At 38.4% G+C, this 19397-nt stretch overlaps 1 protein-coding gene across 2 annotated transcripts in view; it reads left to right on the top strand.

The window, feature by feature from the left end:
* The window catches only part of CTNNA2 (catenin alpha 2), a 466335-nt gene that overhangs the window by 386840 nt on the left and 60098 nt on the right, over positions 1-19397 (top strand). For both annotated transcript variants that reach the window (XM_058838585.1, XM_058838586.1), the window contains exons 10-11: positions 17581-17673; positions 17942-18098. In XM_058838585.1, coding sequence (XP_058694568.1) covers positions 17581-17673; positions 17942-18098 — 250 coding nt within the window. The remainder of the gene's footprint in view (positions 1-17580; positions 17674-17941; positions 18099-19397) is intronic.

The following is a 19397-nucleotide window of genomic DNA, read 5'->3' as shown; positions in this document are numbered from 1 at the left end:
ACTCTCTTTAATTAAGTTTTTCTGACTGTTGAAGAAACACACCATTTAGCAAACGCTGACACATTTTCCTTTTTAAGATATAAACGGTTAGATAGGAATGCTTTGATTTTCAAGAACTAGAATACCCTTGCTTTAACACTTTTATCTGCTTTAGCCCGAGTTTTACCAAAGAATGACTGTTTTAGTTCAAGCACCCTTTGAAGGGAGTTCAGAATTATGTGCAATTGATTGGATTTGGAACAAAACATTTAGTGATTTTCACTGAATCCCAAAGGTTTTTCTGCATAGTCTTTAAATGTTTCTACAAAGGCAGGGGGGAGAATTGAGACCATTTGCATCCATTAGGACTATTTTTGCTCATAGTAAATTCACAGAACTTTAGGACCTTAAAAAAAATACTACCCAACAAACCAAAAAACCCTTAAAATGTGATATACCAAGAGGATACCACCAGTGGAGGTGATATTATAAGCTGAAAGAAGTTTCTGGAAGAAAGAAGCTCTGGAGCCTGGTGTGCAGAGGTTACAGCTGTTTGTGCACCTGCAGGCAAAATGGCCCAAGATGTCTAAAAATTAAGATGTTTTACAAGAATGGCTAAATATTAACTCTTCTTCCCACCAAATTCCAAAATCAAGGAGACACCATTCCTATTGGGAAGGTGGAATGAGAGAGGATGAAGATTCTCCCCTGCTGGAAAACATCCCCAGCCATGACCCTTTGGGACAGAGGTTTTTTCCTGTGGTTCCCTCGTTGGTGCTGTGAGAGCAGAAGCAGCTTGAGCCTCTGCTAAGTTGGTTTCTTCAAATTGCTCTGAGCTGCTGAAGCCAGATTTTACTGCTAAGGCAGAATGAAAAGCCCAAGTGTTCCTTTGGCTGCAAAGGAAAGCATTAATAACCTGAGAAAAATAATTTTCTGTTTTTTGTTAAACGGATGAAGTTGCAGAAAAATTAATTCATTTTGGGCACACAAGTTTTTAATCACAGCAACTGAGTTTCAAATTTTGTAATGTTCTAGACAGAAGCTGAGCATCTCTTCTGGAATTACATCACCCTTCATTAACTCCTGACATGTGGAATGAGCTTGGGAAAAATAGCAGCAGGAAAAATATTATGATTTCTATTGTCTCTGTTTCATCACCATGAGATTTTTTTGTTTTGTTTTGTTAACAGACTAATGCAGATTGAGACATCACTGCCAAGTTAAAATGCTGTCCCAGTTTTGACCAGACATGTTTCTATCATCTACCTTTTTACTGTGGACATGAGGTTTTAACTCATTGATAGCAGCAGCCGGGCCATCATTTAATATTAAATATTAAATATTCTCCTAGTTAATTTGAAAACAACTTCCAGTCCAGAAAACAAACATCCACTCCAAAATTCTCATGGATTGTGCTCAATTGTTCTCAATTCTCAAGTTGGGTAGGACATTTATTACTGGGGTTGGTTGGAATTATTTTCTAATTGGCTTATCCACTGTATAAAGACAAGCTTTTCCCTCAGAGCAGACAAAATAAGAGAGTTTGTTTAGTTGTTTAATAAATGTTATTTAGTTAATTTAATAAATTTACTTCCTGTTCTGCAAGTAAAGATTAGACAGCTTATAAAAAACTCTCAGGGAGCTTCTTGAAGCTCGTGGTGTTGACATTTGTTCTGTTTTCACCCATATTTAGGGAGTTTTATGAAAGCCAGTCTCAAATACTGACTTTGGTCTGCAAAGCAATGTCATCAGTCTGGGTGGGGGTCTCATGGAGGAAGGAGCACAAGACTGTCACATTTTGCCATTATACACTCACCTTGCATGTTCTGATGTGAATATATAGAGAATTGGGCAGTAGAGACTTCAATACCTTGAGGAAAAGAGCCATTTATTAAAGGGAAAATGGAATTATGGTTAATACATGAGTGCACTTCTAATGTGAAGAACAGCTCGCTAAAGCCAATGAGCGATTCTGTAAATGGATAAAAATGCTTCAAACTACTTGAGAAGCTTTCACTAGTGGATTTGGGCATCTAAATTCCAATCTGAACAGCATTTCTTCGGGGAAAGAGCTGCCACTTGAGCCCTCTCAGCAGCATATTTGGCATTTGACTGAGGACTGAAGATGGGCTTCAATTGCACTGCGTAAATCCAGGGTAAGAACATGAGTTCAGTCCAGTATGTCTAATTATACTGCTGAAGATGAATGCAGTATCTGCCCTATTTCATATTTAGGACTTTTCAAAGGAAGATTTATTCCTGGCTGGAATGTTCCTCTGAATGCCAGTGTCGAATGTCAGCTGGAGTGTTAAATGTTACTTTGAGTGTCTAATGTTAGTTTGAGTGTCTGCAGTTTGCATTTGGGTTCCTCTAGCCCATGTAGATGAAACCAGCATTTCTCAGGCTGTTGAGACACTGCAGGGTTGTTTTTCCTCTGCCATAAATCATGTGAATTCAAGTAGAACATTGAGACTTTCAACTTGACTGTGTTTGCGTTTAAGCCTTTCTCTTGAAATGAGATCGAGATATTAAATTTAAATCACCTCTGTGCTCCCTTCTCAAATTGAATGCTTGCCTAAACTGGGAATAACAGAACGTGAAAATCAGCTGTTCCTCTGTGAACTTCTGAAGTGAGTAATGCTGATCTTAAATACACCAGTGTTTTCTTAGCATCTGTCCTGTTCAAATATCCTCAGCACAAGTCCATTTGCCTTTATTTATTCTGGGTTTTGACAGCTAGGAAACAAAAATGTAGGCATTTTGACCTCAAGTGATGAACTGATTTTATTTTATCTTTTTTTTGTTTGAAATTTTAATATTTAAATAATCCTGAATGGCTGAATGACTATTGGTGTATGTGGTGTTATATTTTTCAAACGTCACTCTTGTGTTACCACACAGTTCTGGGTGGTTTTTACCTCATTTCTTGATGTGTTTCTTAATACTGCTGTGTAATGGTGTAAATAGCAGTTAATATCCTGCAGAAAATTTGTCTGCCATTCCCTCAGAAAAAGGTGGTTTCTCAGATGGGAGCTGCCTAGGGTAAGCTGCTTTTCCATTGCCTCAGAAATGGAATTGATTTCCTTGAGCTTACACAAATAAACATTTTCAACAGCTGTTACCCCAAAACCACTGAGCTCATTTCTCCTGTCACTCACACCAGCATAAATCAGGATTAATTCTCCTGTGGCAGGGGACCCTGTAATACAAAATACACAGAAAGAATCAATAATTTGATATATCAGAAACACATTTTTTGAGAAAGACAGAGGAAAGGGTAGGATTAAAGCTTTTAGCAGTGAGAAGTTGGAGCTCGTGCTGCGTTTGGGACCTGCTGTCTCTGGGATGAGCCCCTGTCACACGCTTGGCTCAGCCACAGTCACAGCACTGGTTCTGCTCCTTCCCCTGCCCTTTCAGCTGGCAGGAGGCTGTCAGCAGGGCAGCTGTCAAGGGCTTTAAAGAGCTAAACAAAATAGTAATGGAAAGAAAGTAAAGATTTTAAATACATATATATATAAATCATTAGCTCCTGACAGTAGGGGGAAAAAAAAAAAAAAGTGTATTTAAGAGCTGAAGCAGAAAATCCTCACCTGAATCTTCATCTTTATTGTTATTCTGGCTTCATTCTTATGCAGTTCCTTCCTGTTCAATATCAGTTCATAAAGCTGTGTTCACTGACCCCCAATAACTAACAAATCCCTCTGTGCAGCTAGATGAATAAATTCCAGTTTGTGGTGGTGTGAATGCATGCTGATGGCTGCTCAGTGAATACACAGAACATTAACCATTAAAGAGTTGTGGGTTAGAAGAATAAAAGGATATAGGATTGTTGTATTTCTGTAATACATTACTCATTATTTCTGCTAGCCATGGTATATACATTTTTATATAGACTATGGCATGCTCTTTGGCCAGCAAATCATGCCTTGTTCATGCCAGTAAAAGAAAAGCTTTAGTGATCAATTGTCACACTTAGAAAATACTATTTTAATATTAGTTGCAATACCTGGAGTGGCACTACAGAGACACTTATTGAACCTTTCTGGACTGCCATTGTGCAGATGAAGCAGTGAAAACACAGAAACATTTGTGTTATTGTTGGTGGATTGATTGTGGAATTCATTTCTACCTCAGTTTTCCAAAGCTACAATTCATTGACCAGAGTGTTTTAGGAGCCAGGGCGGGAGTAAATCACTGCAGCTTTGCTGCTCTACCTGAGCTGAGGATCTCCAGCTTTATCTCAGGGGATGGATTGAGTGAAGAGGCTTCATCATTTTGTGTGAGGTTTTGATGGGGTTTGTGTCTGTACTTTAGAATTATTGAGTGAGACAATGAATAGAACATTTACTGTGGAAGTGCTGAATTGTTTGTTTGTAGCTGGCACTTGAACCCCCTTTATCTCTTACTCTCACACACATAACTTAAAGAATTCATATTTAAAACTTGCTAACTTTTTTAATGTGTTCAGGGCTTCTGTTGCTGTTTCTCACCCTAAGAAGAGGGATTGGTTTTCAGACAGATAGAATTGAGTTGACTGCAATTCACTTTAAATAACGAGTGGTTATCAGAACTTTTATCGTTATTTTTGCATTGTTTGGGGAGTCTGAGCTATTACAGACATCTGTGTGGAGACAGCAGTAACAGCACACTAAACCCAGCAGAGACACGAGCTTGTCACCTGTTCTGATGATACAAAAAAGTTCTCTAAGAGGAAGAAAAATCCTCCCAAGATATATTTTAGTTTTATTTTTTCTTTGATCTTCTAAGTGCATAAAGATATTGTAAGGATCTGGGTAACATGTGGCAATTTAATTTCAAAGATTCAGTTTTTAGACTCAACCAGTAATCTTTTGGGTCATATTCCAAGCACAGAAATGCACAAGAAAAAAGACAGTATGAAGGGATGTCAAAACTTCTTTTAGCTTAAAATATCACCTCCACTGGTGGTATCCTCTTGGTATATCACATTTTAAGGGTTTTTTGGTTTGTGGGTTGTATTTTTTTTTTAAGGTTCTAAAGTTCTGTGAATTTACTATGAGCAAAAATAGTCCTAATGGATGCAAATATTCTTGCTGTAAGTAGGTAAATGTGATTTTTCTTTGTTCTCTTTGCTCATAAATTTGAACAGACCAGACCTAGTTTAGCTCACAGTGAGTCTGAAAAGGAGAAATGTGCAGAGAGGGTTTATTGGCTTGGGATTTTTTTTTTTATTTTCCTGTTGCTGTCATTACTCAATCTCTTAATATCCATTTGAATGGGCCCTGAGCAGAGGCTGGGGCACGCTCCTTGCAGTCGGTGCAGTAAATCTGACCTCGTCACACACTGCTGCTGTTTGTTTTCCCTAATTAAATGTTCCATGTACAGAAATCCATACAACCGCTATCAATGCGGGCTCTAAGTGAAACAAACACCTGCCAGCAGTGCTTTGGGCACAGCTCATCCTGCCTGCAGACACGAGCATCATCTCTCAGGTTTCCTTTCAGCTCCAGTTTCCACAGCCTGTGGTAGCATTATATCCATATCAGTGCAGAGACATGGATCTTCTGTGGGATCTGCTCTCCTGTAAAAACTAATCACACTCAGCCACAGTGTTCCCAACACTGAAATAAACTTGATTTGCCTGCTCCAAAAGAAGGACAGAGGGTTATTCTCCACCTTGCTTCACAGATGGGCAATCTGTGGGTTTAAAAAAAACAATAAATACAGGTAGCATCCATCACCTTACCTGGACATATAGAGTGAAATTATCAATTCTTAAAGCAGCATGAGAGAAGACTTCATAATACTCTATTTTATTGTATATATCCTTGCATTTTCTTTTTTTTTCTTCTTCTTTTTTTTTTCTTCCTAGGCTGACATCTCACAAGTCATTTAATCTAAAAAAAAAAGTTATTGGAAAACTGAATGATGACCTTTAGTGTGATAGGAAGGATAACTTCCCAATAACACAGGAGAAAAACTTACCCTCATCATTCATTCACCTGTGTCTAGTTTTAAAGATGTTTTACTAAAAGGTTCTTACAGAAATCTGAAACCAAAGTGCTGGAGCTACTCCTTGGCCCATTGCAGCATTTCAGACAGCCAGGCTGATGTTAAAAGTGTTAATTTCAGCATATCCCAATGGTCAGGAGGCCCTGTGGAAGCAAATTGAAACATCTTCCAACTCCAAGCCTGTCCTCCCGTAGCCAAACTCTCCTGCTTCCCAGTCAGAGATTCTTCAGAAGTGCAGATCTTGCTGTGGTTTTGTAGGAGGAAGGATTTTCTTCTCTCAGACAAGCAGCTCTGTAAACACCAGAGAGGATGAATCATGGATTCTTAGAGATTTGGAGATAGAGGTCAAGTGTTAGATCCAAGTGAAGCTTTTCCCACAGATTTTAAGAAATTTCTCAGCTACTCAGATTCCCCAGTGTGGGCCATGAGGCAAACTCCTTCCTCAGTCAGGCATTAGGAGGATAATAAGGTTTGTGTCCTCAAAACAGTGTTTTCACTGAAATTTCATTTTCATTAAATTTTAATTTTTCATTGAGTTTAATTTTCACTGAGCCTCCTCTGTTCCTTTGAATTAAATTAACCAAAAGCTTAAAAAACTAGTAAGGTGGACTGGTGGAGAGACTCTCTGCAGCTTCATCATTGACCTCCTGGCCCTTAACTTTGCAATGGCAGTTTGCACAAAAACCCAAGCTCATACTGCTATTGCCATTAAAGCTAACAGCAGAGACAATTGACTTATTATTCTCATCTCTGAATGCCAGGAGGAGTATAAATCAAAGCACAATGAATTAAAGGTATCTGCAGTTCTGTTTAGAATTTTGATCTCAGTATTGATTTCTTAAATATATGTTTGTTTCCATTTTTTTTGTTTAATGCTGAAGGTTGCATGAAGAGCTCTTGATATAAAATCTCATTATTATAAACCAGTTGTGTGCGAGCTGAATTCTGCATTCATATGACTTTTTTTTTTTTTTTTTTTTGAGAAAACACAGAAAAAGTCAGAAACATCACTGTAATACACAATAAATAATCTGGGATTTGTTGAAATGGTTTTGGGTGTTTATCATCTAATGATGACCCTTTGCAAAGGTAATCAGCTTTCATACACAACTACAAACATGTGACAACTGGGACAAAAATGTAAGATTGGCTCAGACAGTTTCTGGTCAAATAGACATGACTGAGTTCACAACTAAGATGACAATTTCCATGTTTACTAAAACAAAACCAAAATTCTATGTAAAAACCCCTAAGAGTGCAGTCTTAAATTAGGAGAAATTATAATTTGAGGATATGTGTTCCAGCACATTGAATAATTAATACTGTGGAGATTTTTTTATGTATTCCTCATTTCAGATGAGGAGAGAGACCTTAATATAAAAGCAGTTCTTCTCACCCCATTTTCATATCTGTAAGAACACACTGAGGTTTCTCTGTGCCATCTTTTTGGCCAACATTTTTTTAATAGATATGAGAGAGACCATGTTTAATATAGAACAGGTAATTTAGGGTAAAACTCTGCCTAGGATTATGTTTGTAGTTGAAAAAGGGGGAAGAGTGTATGCAAGTCCTCAGGTCTGTGTTTACCTTACTGGTATAAATGCAGCTGCATTTATGGTTGGTAAACAACTGTAAGAAATCTTTTTTTCTGGTCATGCAAAAAGGCGATTTATTAGAAAAAAGGGATGCTAAGCAGACAAATAAACTAGATGATGTTTTGAGCCAACATGAGCTCTCTCCATGCCAGGGTTAAAGCTGATAGGAAGAATGGGAAAGGGAACATCCTGTTCTGTTGCCTTGTCTACACATTCTGGTTCTGGGCAGATGACTTAGCTTTGCATTCCTGTTGAGCCATTACTAAATTACTGTAAAAAAAAAAAATCATAAACTATTCATGCACAAAAATTGGGTGTATGTAAGAGCAGTCTTTCTCTGAATGGGATTTTGTGAGCCTTTAAAATATCACTCCAAATTAAATTTCTTCACTCACCCCTAGGAAGGGAATCAGCCCTCTGATTGTTTCTGTGGCTCTCCTCTGAACCCACTGCAGCAGGTCCACATCTCCTCTGTGCTGGGCTCTGCAGGTGTGGTCTCACCTGAGCAGGGCAGAGAGGGAGATCACCTCCTCAGCCTGCTGGCCACTGCTGAAGCTGTGCTGCCTGTCCTGAGCCACCTCCCTGCTCTCCATGTGCCTTGGCAGAGCTCTGAGCAGGATCTGTCCCAGGGTTTTCCCAGGCACGGAGGTGAGGCTGAGGGTGGTAGCTCCCAGGGTCCTCCTTTCAACCCTTTTTAAAGATGGGAGCAACGTTTGCTTTTTTCCAGCCACCTGGGACTTCCCCTGGCTGCTGTGGCTGGGGAATGTCATGAGAGTGGCTTGACCACGTCATCAACTCTGGGATGCATCTTGCTGGATCCCTTGGACTTGTGCATGTCCTCAGGTGTTCCCAAACCTCATTTCTCTGTCAGCAGGGGGGACTTTGCTCCCCCAGTCCTGCCCTGCAGTTCCTCCTCTGGGAAGAGAGGTTGCTATTGAGCACTGAGGCAAAAAAGTTGTTGAGTAGCTGAGTTTCTTCTCCTGTGCCTTTGCCAGTTTTCCAGTCTTGCTTGGGAGGGGGGATGCGCTTTCTGTGACCTTCCTTTTCTGGCTGATGTACCTCTACAAGCCCTTCTTATTATTCTTTGCATCCCCTGCCAACTTCAGCTCCATCCACATTGGTCAGCTAAATGAAGTTGGTTCTATCCAACTTGCAAGTTATGCTTCTTTAGGGATCAGTGATTATAATTTGTGTTTTGTTTATACCCTGGGGTGTCTGATATCACACTGTTAATGCCTTCAGAGCTTCTGTTAATGTCTTGAACTTTTCTGAGTTCCAGCACAGTCACCTCTTTTTCTTCAACAGCTGTCAAAATACAGCTCCCTGATAATATAACTAACGTTTAATTATCACAGCCTAGTCAGGCATGCATCCATGTTCCAGGGTCACTGAGCACTTTGCCAAAATAGTGGACTGTTATTAGATAGATGGATTGCTTTGGTAACTACTCACTATTAATATCTATTAATTACAGCACTGCCAGGGGTGTGTTGTCAAAATTGCTTTATAGGATGGACTCACACACATTGCAGTGTTGTAAATCTTGTTTCCATAGGACACCAACTGCCCTCCCGCTCCTTGGATATTTCAGGATACATTGCTCATAATTCATGGTGAGTTTTAGTAGCAGTGGCCTTGGTTGCAAATTGACCAGAAAGGATTAATACACAAAACTTTCTGATTTTTTCTTCCTAAGAAATTATTTGGCCACTTTGCAGGCTTTGGAATGTAACAGTTACTGATGTGTAAAGGTTCTGTTGTCTGTGACAATGTGTCTGACATTTCAGAGGCAGTGCTGTAGTTTTTGTTGTGTTCTTCTGCATTCTTTGTTCATTCTTTGTTGTTTGTGGACAGGACAGTAATAGAGAAATAATGTCTGAAATCCTTTACCTATTATCAAATTAAATAGAAAAGTAACCCAATCCTGCTAAGAGAGGTGAAAAAGCACTGAGATGGGTCTCTGGTCTCTGACCTCTACAGAAGGAATTCTTGTAGTTGGGAATTTTACCTTTGCTTTATGCGAAAGGAAGAAAAAAGTGTGTACCAATGTGATGTAAAATACAGTTTTACCTGTAACTCAGAAAGTCAGTAAATTAAATTAATCACTTTTAGCAAGACTATCTAGACTCAGCAGACACATGAGTGGCATGGTTTAGAGCAAGATCTCTACTCCATGATCCACCTGAACAGGTGAACAACAGGGAGCAGATTCCCTGCATCTTTACAAGCTGCTTTCTTGTAGGAAAGGGACTCGCTGCATTCTATCACTGCAATGCTATATTGCTCAAGGCCAGTTAAAATTAAAGTACAAATCTGGTCTTAACTAACTTAACTGCCTTTCTTCTTGGCTTACTCCAGCTGTTTGCTGTTTAATTCCTCAGCAGTGGGTGCACATGAATAGAGGGAAAATTCAGAAATTACATCAAGGCAATGAGCAAATCATTGAAGGGAGGAAGCTGAGTGCCCTGCTCCACTTCCAACTCCTGGGGGAATGAACCTCAGGAGGGAACCCCTTTGCTGCTGCCCTCATCTCTGGGCTCCCCAGTGCTTCTATCATTTAGTTCTGTTCCAGCTGAACGGCTCACAAACACATCCTTAAGGAAACAAGGGAGGACCATCCATAATTCCTAAGGGAGTTTTCAGTCACGGCACAAAGCATTTCCACTGGTTTGAGCTCTGGGAATTAACATCCACACCCACTTTTTTAAAGTCCTTGATTTTCAAGCAATTTAGAGATCCAGTGGAACAGAGAACTCCTGGCAGATGTGTACCTGGATTTTTAATTGTGAGATTGGATCTTCAGATAGGAACTGGGGCAGCTGCTGTCGGGCCCACTGGTTCCAGCTGAGAATGCAGTTGATAGTTCTGGGCCATGCTCCACTGAAATTGTCCAACAGCATTGCCTGAATAATCTTACAAATGAAAGTAGAGTAAAACTGAAACCTGGAAAAACTGAAAAAGAAAAAAAAAAAAAAAATTAAAAGTAAAACTGAAACTGAGGTAATTCCCAGATTTATTTTTCTCAGGTTTAAATTGGAGAAGTGCCCTGAGACAATCACCTGTTTTTTTTCTTTAATCAATTTGCTTTCTCCTGTTTTCCATAGAGAAATCTTGGGATTGTGCTGCTGAGAAGTCACAATGACCCAGAAAGATGATCTAAAATCAGAAATTGTCCCACTCTTCTTCTAGAAGGTCTTCAGACACAGTAGGGAGTTTGCAATCAGGCACATTTCTCACAGTTGAGACTCATCAATGTGGTGTAAAAACTTGACCTGTTTCTGGAAGACAGAGTTTTGTGATCAAATTCCATATATAAAGAGAAAGGAAAGAAGAGGCAGTATTTACTTCTACTATTTTTTTTTTTAAATTTATATCTGCAGTCACTATTATTGTTTGTTATTAACAGCGAAGGATCAAACATAATATGGTACCTTTTTCTTCTATTCTTCACTGGCAGCTCTATAATTAAACATGAGCCAATGTTGGGTTCTTTTCAGTTATGAAAATAGTTAAGTAGAAGGACTTTTCCAGGTACTTCCTTTTTGGTCTCCTTTTATTCCATCCTATAGGCCATAATTGTGGCATGCACCAGAATGGTCCTGGGAAATGAAGGAGATTCGGAATGATTTAAAAACACTTCATTGAAATAGTCTAAAATTAGCATCTTTTCATTTAGAGTTGAGCTTTCTGTACACATGAGGCTTCCAACACTCTTTGGTTTCCTTCATAAATCTCAGACGAAGACCTGCTGAATTTATTGAAGTCTGAGGTACTTGGAACATTACCAAAAGCAGAAATCTTTTAAAGCTCTTCCAACTCAATCTGATACAGAGCAAGTCTGAAGGGAGATGGAGTGAGTGGAAAAGCCTCATTCCTGTATTAAGTATGAGAGAAAATGCTGTTGACCTTTTGAGAGTGAAAAGAGGTTTTTGTAGGTTCAGTGGGCAGCATATAAGACATGAAATAAAACATTCAGCTGTTGTGCTTGAAGTGCTCTGCAGCTTTCTAAATCCTGCTGGTACCAATCTCCTTAGATACATATTGTAAATATCTGAGCAGTTCATGTTAAATATGTTCAGGGTTTGGTGCTAGAAATTTTCAAAGCAAACATCAAACTCAGTAAATCAGTTTGTTATTAATTTATAAAAGAAATGCCCTTTTTTTTTACTGCTTTGCATGCAGTTAGATTACTTAATAGATGTGAAATAGATGTACAGGTGAACTTAAAAATCCATCTCTTATTTAGAGAAGTGACTGCTATAATATAAATGAGGGGAAATTGGCCATATTATCCAGTATGAGGTTCCCCACATGCCATATGGAACAGGCTGTGAGGGAGAGGCCACAGTCTAATATTTTCATGGCAGTACAAGCTGGCACTGCAGTGCATGACGAGGAGCAGGAATCTGCTGCAATGTGTACTCTCAGTGACATTTGGAATTTTTTTGGCACTTGTTTGTGTATGTGCAAAAACATCCTGTCTAGTGATAAATAGAGTTTTGCTCATAATAGAATGCTTGAGTGAGTACAGCAAGGATAAATAAGTTGAAGATCTTGGGTAACTTGGCTTCAACTGTGCTCTCCTTTAGAAAAAAATCTCTTATTTGTGGCTCCATGAATATCACTGGGCTGCCTACAGCAGTACCAACATTAATATATGTCAGTACTTTGAAGGATTCAGAGATTGAAACAATATCTGGATAAATTACTAAGTGAATGGATAAATAATTACAAATAGTTGAGATACCACAGCTCAGCAGGTTATGTCTCATCAGCTGAACATGATGACTGATTATTTGCTTGGCTTTAGTCCCCTGTGAGTGCTGCAGAAGTCTCTGACTTAAACCACCTTCAACTCAAGTTGAGTCACTCAAAAAGTTTCAGCTTCTCAAAAGTGGGATGTAAACATAAAAGTTTACCACTCTCTTGGGTTTGTGTAAATTACTCTGCATTTTCCTAAATAAAGAATAATTTCTTGCCATTTTTTTCCTCCTATGACTTCCACCAGTTAATTACAATGAAAACATAAATTATATAAATAGAAAAAAATATGAATAAAACTATTTAAGAAGAAATCACATATTCAAAAAAAAAAATATGTAAAACTAAGAAACTAAGATAGAAATGGATTTTATTCTCTACCTTTGAATGGTTAAATGGTTGGGGAAGCTGAGCAGAGCCTTTTCAGTATCATTTCTGTTAAGCAATTTATGGTGAGAAAAGAAGAATAAAAGGAAAATGTTAAAAAATAGGATATTGTGTAGCTTTTGTGTTGCTATTGCTCTTTTTCTGTAGCTTATACTGCTCCCTTTTTTTACATTTTTGCTCTTAGCAATAGGTTTTTCTTTTGGACCTTTTCACCAAGGTTGAATTCAAAATGGCCACATTAAATCTTTGAATTTAATTTTGAACCAGAACACAGTTTATTTTAGTAGTCAGAAGAGCACAATACATCTTGATAGTCATAGTTATCTTTAAAAAGACAAAGGGCTCGAGTCAAAAATGGAAATGGTCTCATTTAAAACCACAATGAAAGGTAACTACACCTGATTTTAATCAGTGTAAAAATGAAGTAAATTGATATGGAAGATTTTTGATTGCTTTTGTAGTTTGGAGTGCAATTTTGTGGCAGAAATAAAGTTTTCGTGTCCTAAGGTCACCACAGGGTAATAAAAATCTGCGTTAAGAAACAAGGTCATTCCCCACCCCAATCTGCTATCCAGCAGGAAACTGAGGCTGGAGTACAAAAAAAAACCTAAAAAATTAAAAATAAAGAGAGATAAATTCTATAGGAACTGGTCCTGTATGTAATTTAAATAATTGCAACTAATGGAATTCCTTGTGTGATTAAAGACAGATACTAGCAAGGTGCAGAAATGCATCTTGAACTATCAGTGCCACTGACAGAAATTAACACAAAGGAGTTGGTTCCTGCTTTTTCACATCCCCAGTTCTAGGATTGGTTCAGTGGATTTGGAATGAAAAATGCAGCATCACTGGAGCTGGATGTTTGTCTTCTTGCTCACTGTGTCCCCACACTCTTGCAGGACAGGTTTAAGGTGTTCAGCAATTGCTTTGATGGCATAAGAGCAGCTTAGCAGACCTGAAATCCTGGACAATAATGTTCATCTACACAGCAGCTTCACTGATGTTAAGTTATCCACGTGTTTTTGAGAATGATTCACAGTCCATTGATTTTGGTATTTAAAATGTGTTCCTTGATATAAATACTCTTTGGACAGTTCACATTGATCTCAATACAATCTTAAATTCTGCTTAGGCAGTCAGAGAGTTCAGTGCTCAAGGAACTTATTAACAGTAAAAAAAAAAGAAAAATAAATTAACTACCTGGTTGCTTCCATAGCCTCTCAGTAAACTTCCCCTTCAATGCTTTGGTGGACACAAAGCATTCGAAGTGCAAAGATAAAGGCTTCAAATCAAAGTTTTGGTAAATTGGCAGCTGCACTAACACACAGCCTTTTTATTTTCCTTTCCAAGCTCTCTGCTCCATCCAGCCCAGGAGTGGCACATTAAGGAAATTCCCACCTTCCAAAGTGTCTGTGTTCTTCACAAAACACATTCTGTTAAATATACTTGTGCAAAACAACTTATAGTGCACCAGTAAAACATCTTTTATTTCACTGATACCTTTTTCAGCAATCACCAGGGGCAGCTGTAATCGAAGTTTAAATAATAAGCTAAACACATCTAGAGGATGAGTCAAGCAGGCACCTCAAACACCCTGGAAAGGCCTTCCTTTTTTTATCCATTGTCCAGAGAGATCAGTTTGACACCTAATCCAAATGTCTCAGCTAAGTGGGGTGCAATTGTGTCTTAATTTTTTTTACTCAGAGTTTTAGGTAGGAAAAATACCTGAAGTTGCTGAATTTATAATCAGCTAAAGCAGGGGGAATTACCTTGTGGTTTCTATCAAGTAAGAGCATGCATGTGGACCTTGCTGTGCTGAGAATATTAATTGATGTTGACATGACTGTGTATTTGATAACAAAGTCAATCAAAGTAATTAAAAAGTGAGGTGTCTGGTGATTGAGTGCACCTAAACTTGTGTTGTTTCACAGATCCGTGCTTATGCACTGAAACAGAGGCTTGAGCAAGTAAAGGCTATTTCTTGCCATCTTTTAAAAATTAAGTTTTGGGTAAAGTCATAGGTTTGTAGTGCTGAATTCAGTTTTATCCAGATTGCTTCTCTCTGTGTTTGTTTGGCACAATCAGATGGTGTGGTGGTGCAGGCTGGCACACCCTGCTGGATTGTGGAATAGCATTGCTGCCTGACTGCTGATCAAACAGGGCTATGGTTATGCAAGGCTTGAAATATACCACAGAAACTATTAAACTTGGGATTTTACCTGATGGGTATTGTTAGCGTTCAGGAACACACATAATCACGAATTATTGTATGAAGATGCTTTATTGAAGAGCTCTGGGTGTCAGGGGTACACAGACCCAAATCTGACCCATTTTGGTTTTGAGTTGAACATGTTTTATACTCTATCGTTATACAACTTACATATTAATTACTAAACTGACATTGTTCTATTGTATGCATTGTTTTTACCCAAGCATGGATTTCTCGTGATCCCCCCAGCCCCCAAACATTGTTCCTCATGTTCTTTAAACAATAATTATATCTAATCACATCCAACAATTGTATCATTTATCATACACTGATTTCACAGGTGCAGTTTCACCTGATCTTTAGCAAGCACAAGGCCTAACATTTCTCAGGGCCTACTTTTCCCAGGCTTTCCAAACCTAACTTTCTTTCTAAGTCTCCGAATTTTCTAAAATTTTAGAATCTTTTACTATCAGTATCGTTATTTCTTTTAAACAGGTAACTGTGATGCCCTTTGATATGTATTTAATGCAGCAATAATTACATTTGTACTCTTGTGTTGATAGTAACACCCAAAACAATGTATTGAACCCTATTTTAGTAAAAAAGGGGAAAAAATATTTCTCTGGTTGTGTCTGTATCTTTCTTGGAAAAACAGGGCACTTTGCAACATCCAAATAATATCTCATTGGATTCTATTTAAAAAGTAATTAACAGAGAGAGAGAAGAAATAAGTTTTATTTTTGTTGATTATATCTGCATTGTTCCCTTCTGGAGGAACTCAAAGACCTGCTTTACAGTTTGATGGTCATTTCAGGCCACCCAGCTGCCTTCAGTCACATATTTCTATCTGCAAAGAAGTAAATGTTACATCTGAAGCCTTGGGACAAATTCTCATCATGTTAATCACAAAATGTAGGGGCAATCTGAAAAGCCACTTAGTTCCAATACAGGAAGGTGGCTCTTGCTAAACTTAATATCATTTACTAGTTTTTAAAGTCTGTAATTTCCATTCATATTAATGAATTCTAAATATTATCCTGCTTAGCTGTTGTTTCTGGTGAAGATGAAAGAGTTTTGTTTGATGTGTGCAAAGAAGGGACTACAGAAAATGGTAAATTAATTGGAAGATGTCAGCTCAGGAGAATGTTTTTGACATCAGAGCTGTAAGGCTGTTAACAAACAGAGCAACTCATTTGTCTCATCGTGAAATGAAAATAAAAATCACAGCATTATGATAAAATCTTGACGAGGAAATGCCTGCAAGACTCTTTGAAGCCTTGGGTTCTTTTCTTGCCCGGGCTTTGGCAGTCTGATTTATGCAAACCATGCTGCACAGAACTGGAAGTGAAATAGGTTCTATGCAGAACAGATGGATCTGGGCTAAGGTAGGGATGTGCACTGCAGATGAGAACAGATTAATACCACAAGGGGAGACTGGAGGAAAATTGGAAAGATGGGGGCATTTGAACTAATTCATGAATCATTTCCAACTGATAGCTATGCCTTCAGGCACAGTGAATAGCATCAAGGAAGCATATTTAAAATTTTATAAGTTTGTTTTAATGAAGATTAGAATAAAAAGCCATCATTTTGGATCATTATAAAATATCCTGTATTTCCCCATCCCAAAATGTACCTTAGTGGTTTAAATATCACAGTGTGCTCTGGGACATGAATTGCTGTTTGGAAAACCAAGGGCAGGTTCATGGAGTTGGCACAAAGCTTTTGGGAATGGGTTTTTTGGAAGAGCTGTCTGAGCTGGGAGAACATGCTCCTCCACTTGAATCCAAGCCACAGAAATTCAGCTCTGCTGTGTCTGGAGACGTGGTCTGATTTCTAGATCTCATTCAGATGTCTCTCCAAGTCTTTATCTTATCCAAATAGCCTTCAGTCTTAGAGGTTCAGACTTCCCAAAGCTGTGCCAGGGTAAGTAAATGTGGATTTAAAGATCTTTGAACAAGATCTTCAGACCTATATTACAGAACAGGGTTTCAAAAGAGTCATTTCACATCTCTATGTTACTTTACTGTTACAAATGGGTATTTTACTGCAGGGCAGAGAAACACATAAAAATAAAGAAGTCCACCTGAAAAGTAAAATAAGAAATAATTTTAACATGCATAAAACCATTGGAAACAATGAAGATATTTGAGAGATATGATGTAACTGGCCAGTATCAGGGAAGGTATCAGTTTTGATTATGGGTTGAAAAGTAAGATTCTGTGTGTTAGGATGTGAAAAATCCTTCCTTTTGCAAAGTTCAGAGCGTATGGATGAGCCTGATTACCTACATTAAAAATGAATATAGTTCATAAGAGGAAAAAGAAATTGAGAAAAGGAAATGTACAGATAAATGTCTGGATGTTCTGCGTTCCCTATATGACTTCTCAGCAGATAATTTTCAAGCTATAGAGGAGGATGTGAAGCACTTGACAGTGAAGGAAGATTCTGAGAAAAATCTAAAGAAGATGGGTAGTTCAGTTTGCTAGTAAGGAAATAATCTACATGGGTTTCTGTTCACCAGCACAGAAGATGTATTATTCCTCTTGTAAAAAATTCTTTCATTTCAGTCAAAGCTTAATAACAAAGAAAGGTATAAAATGGCTCACTTGCCTAAAACTTGATTCTCATCCTGATGATTTCATTATTTCATTGCAGGTTGCAAATCTGGCCTGTTCAATCTCCAATAATGAAGAAGGTGTGAAGTTAGTCCGTATGGCAGCCACACAGATCGATAGTCTGTGCCCACAGGTGAGTGACTCCTGCTAAAAAACACTTGAGGAGTCTTTTAGCACTTAAAAGCACTAGAAGAAGAGCACAGCCTTGTCTTTGTCATGAGATTGTTGCCTGATTTCCACAAACTGTGAAAAATGCATCCATATCTTGAGACCCTTCTTATCAAATGGGTTGTAATGCTGTATTTTTAACATGGTCCATCATCTATTTGCTCTTTCCCTTAAAAAAAAAAAAAAAAATAAAAATTGCCACTCCTCCTCTAACAAATGGGTTTGCCTAACAGGTGATTAATGCTGCACTCACGTTGGCTGCCAGACCCCAGAGCAAAGTAGCCCAGGACAACATGGACGTGTTTAAGGACCAGTGGGAGAAACAGGTGCGAGTTCTCACTGAGGCTGTCGACGACATCACTTCAGTGGATGATTTCCTCTCTGTTTCAGGTACTGAGGTCAAGAGACTTTTCTAAAAATGTACTCCTAAATTAAAGTGTTGGGTCAGAGTGGGTAAAAGCTGTAATTACCATCGCATCATTAATCCATTAGTGTGTCTCTATTGGAGTGCTGATCTTCTGTGCTCGGTAGGGCCAAGCACACTGTGTTAATTCATCCATGGTAGCAATGGTTGGCTCTTCACCTCCCAGAAAATGGGACCTATTTGTGCTTCTATTCCTAGAGAAGCTTTGTTCCAACTCAGGCACAAAGTAGGATTTTGGCCACCTTCTAAAAATGTGTTCCAGACCCGTTACAGGCTGAGAGTATTTGTAGATATTGTTGGAATCTTGTGCGCTTGTGGGCAAGAGGAGGAAGGGTGAACTTTACAGAATCACAGGCTGGTTTGGGTTGGGAGGGTAAAGAAGGGATGGAGAAGAGAAGAACACTGACCCTGGGTCACAGTCTTTTCTCCATCCTCCTGGTAAAGTGCTACAGCTCGTGGCAGAGTGTATTGCTATAATTTGATCATACCCAGTGGATGCTGTAGTTGCAAAATCATGCATGGCTTGGGTTAATTCTGCAGAAAACTCATTTTCTTATTTCGCTCAGAAGGGTGAATTTCATTGTTGTAAGGACACAGAGCATGCCAAGAGGGCTTTGCTTACTCGAATGTCTCAGAAGAGCCAAACCTCATGAGACAGTCTGACCAAAATGTTATGTTTTGTTCTATATTTTCCTTGATATTTCCTGAATTTTCCAGAAGAACTTTATGAGGAAGAAAAAAACATTGAAAGAAAAAATATTTATCCTTTTAAAAAAAAAATCCTTAATTTTCTTTTTTGCCATCTTTATTTTGTTTGGTTGTATCCTGCTACTCTCAACAGGGAAGTGGTTTGCTTTAGTCTATTACACTCCTCTGTTCAACAGCCCTGCAAATGTTTCCTGCAAGCCATGACAAGAAAAAATAAAAATGAGCTCTCTGAATAAAAGGGTACTTCAGAATTTGGGAGCACATTGACTTTTATTTGAGATTTGAAGCTTTCAAACACTTCCTGGCAGAACAATTCAAAGAGAAAGGGATGACCAGGCTGTGAACTGCAGAACCACGTGCCAGAGTTGGAAATCTGTCTTAAATGGCCATTTTCTTTTTTGTTTGAGGACTTTGCTTACTCCAAGTGCTTGTATCCATATGTATCAATAAATCAGAAGTCATTTGAATGGATGATGGGGTTTTTCATTTCTTAAGCCTTAATTCCTTCAGAGTTTTGACCTAGATCCAAACTTTCCAAGGCAGTTTTATTTCTGAAA

This window comes from Poecile atricapillus, chromosome 4 (assembly GCF_030490865.1).
Source record: "Poecile atricapillus isolate bPoeAtr1 chromosome 4, bPoeAtr1.hap1, whole genome shotgun sequence".
Classification (NCBI taxonomy): Eukaryota; Metazoa; Chordata; class Aves; order Passeriformes; family Paridae; genus Poecile; species Poecile atricapillus.
This window is presented reverse-complemented; position numbering and strand designations above follow the sequence as displayed.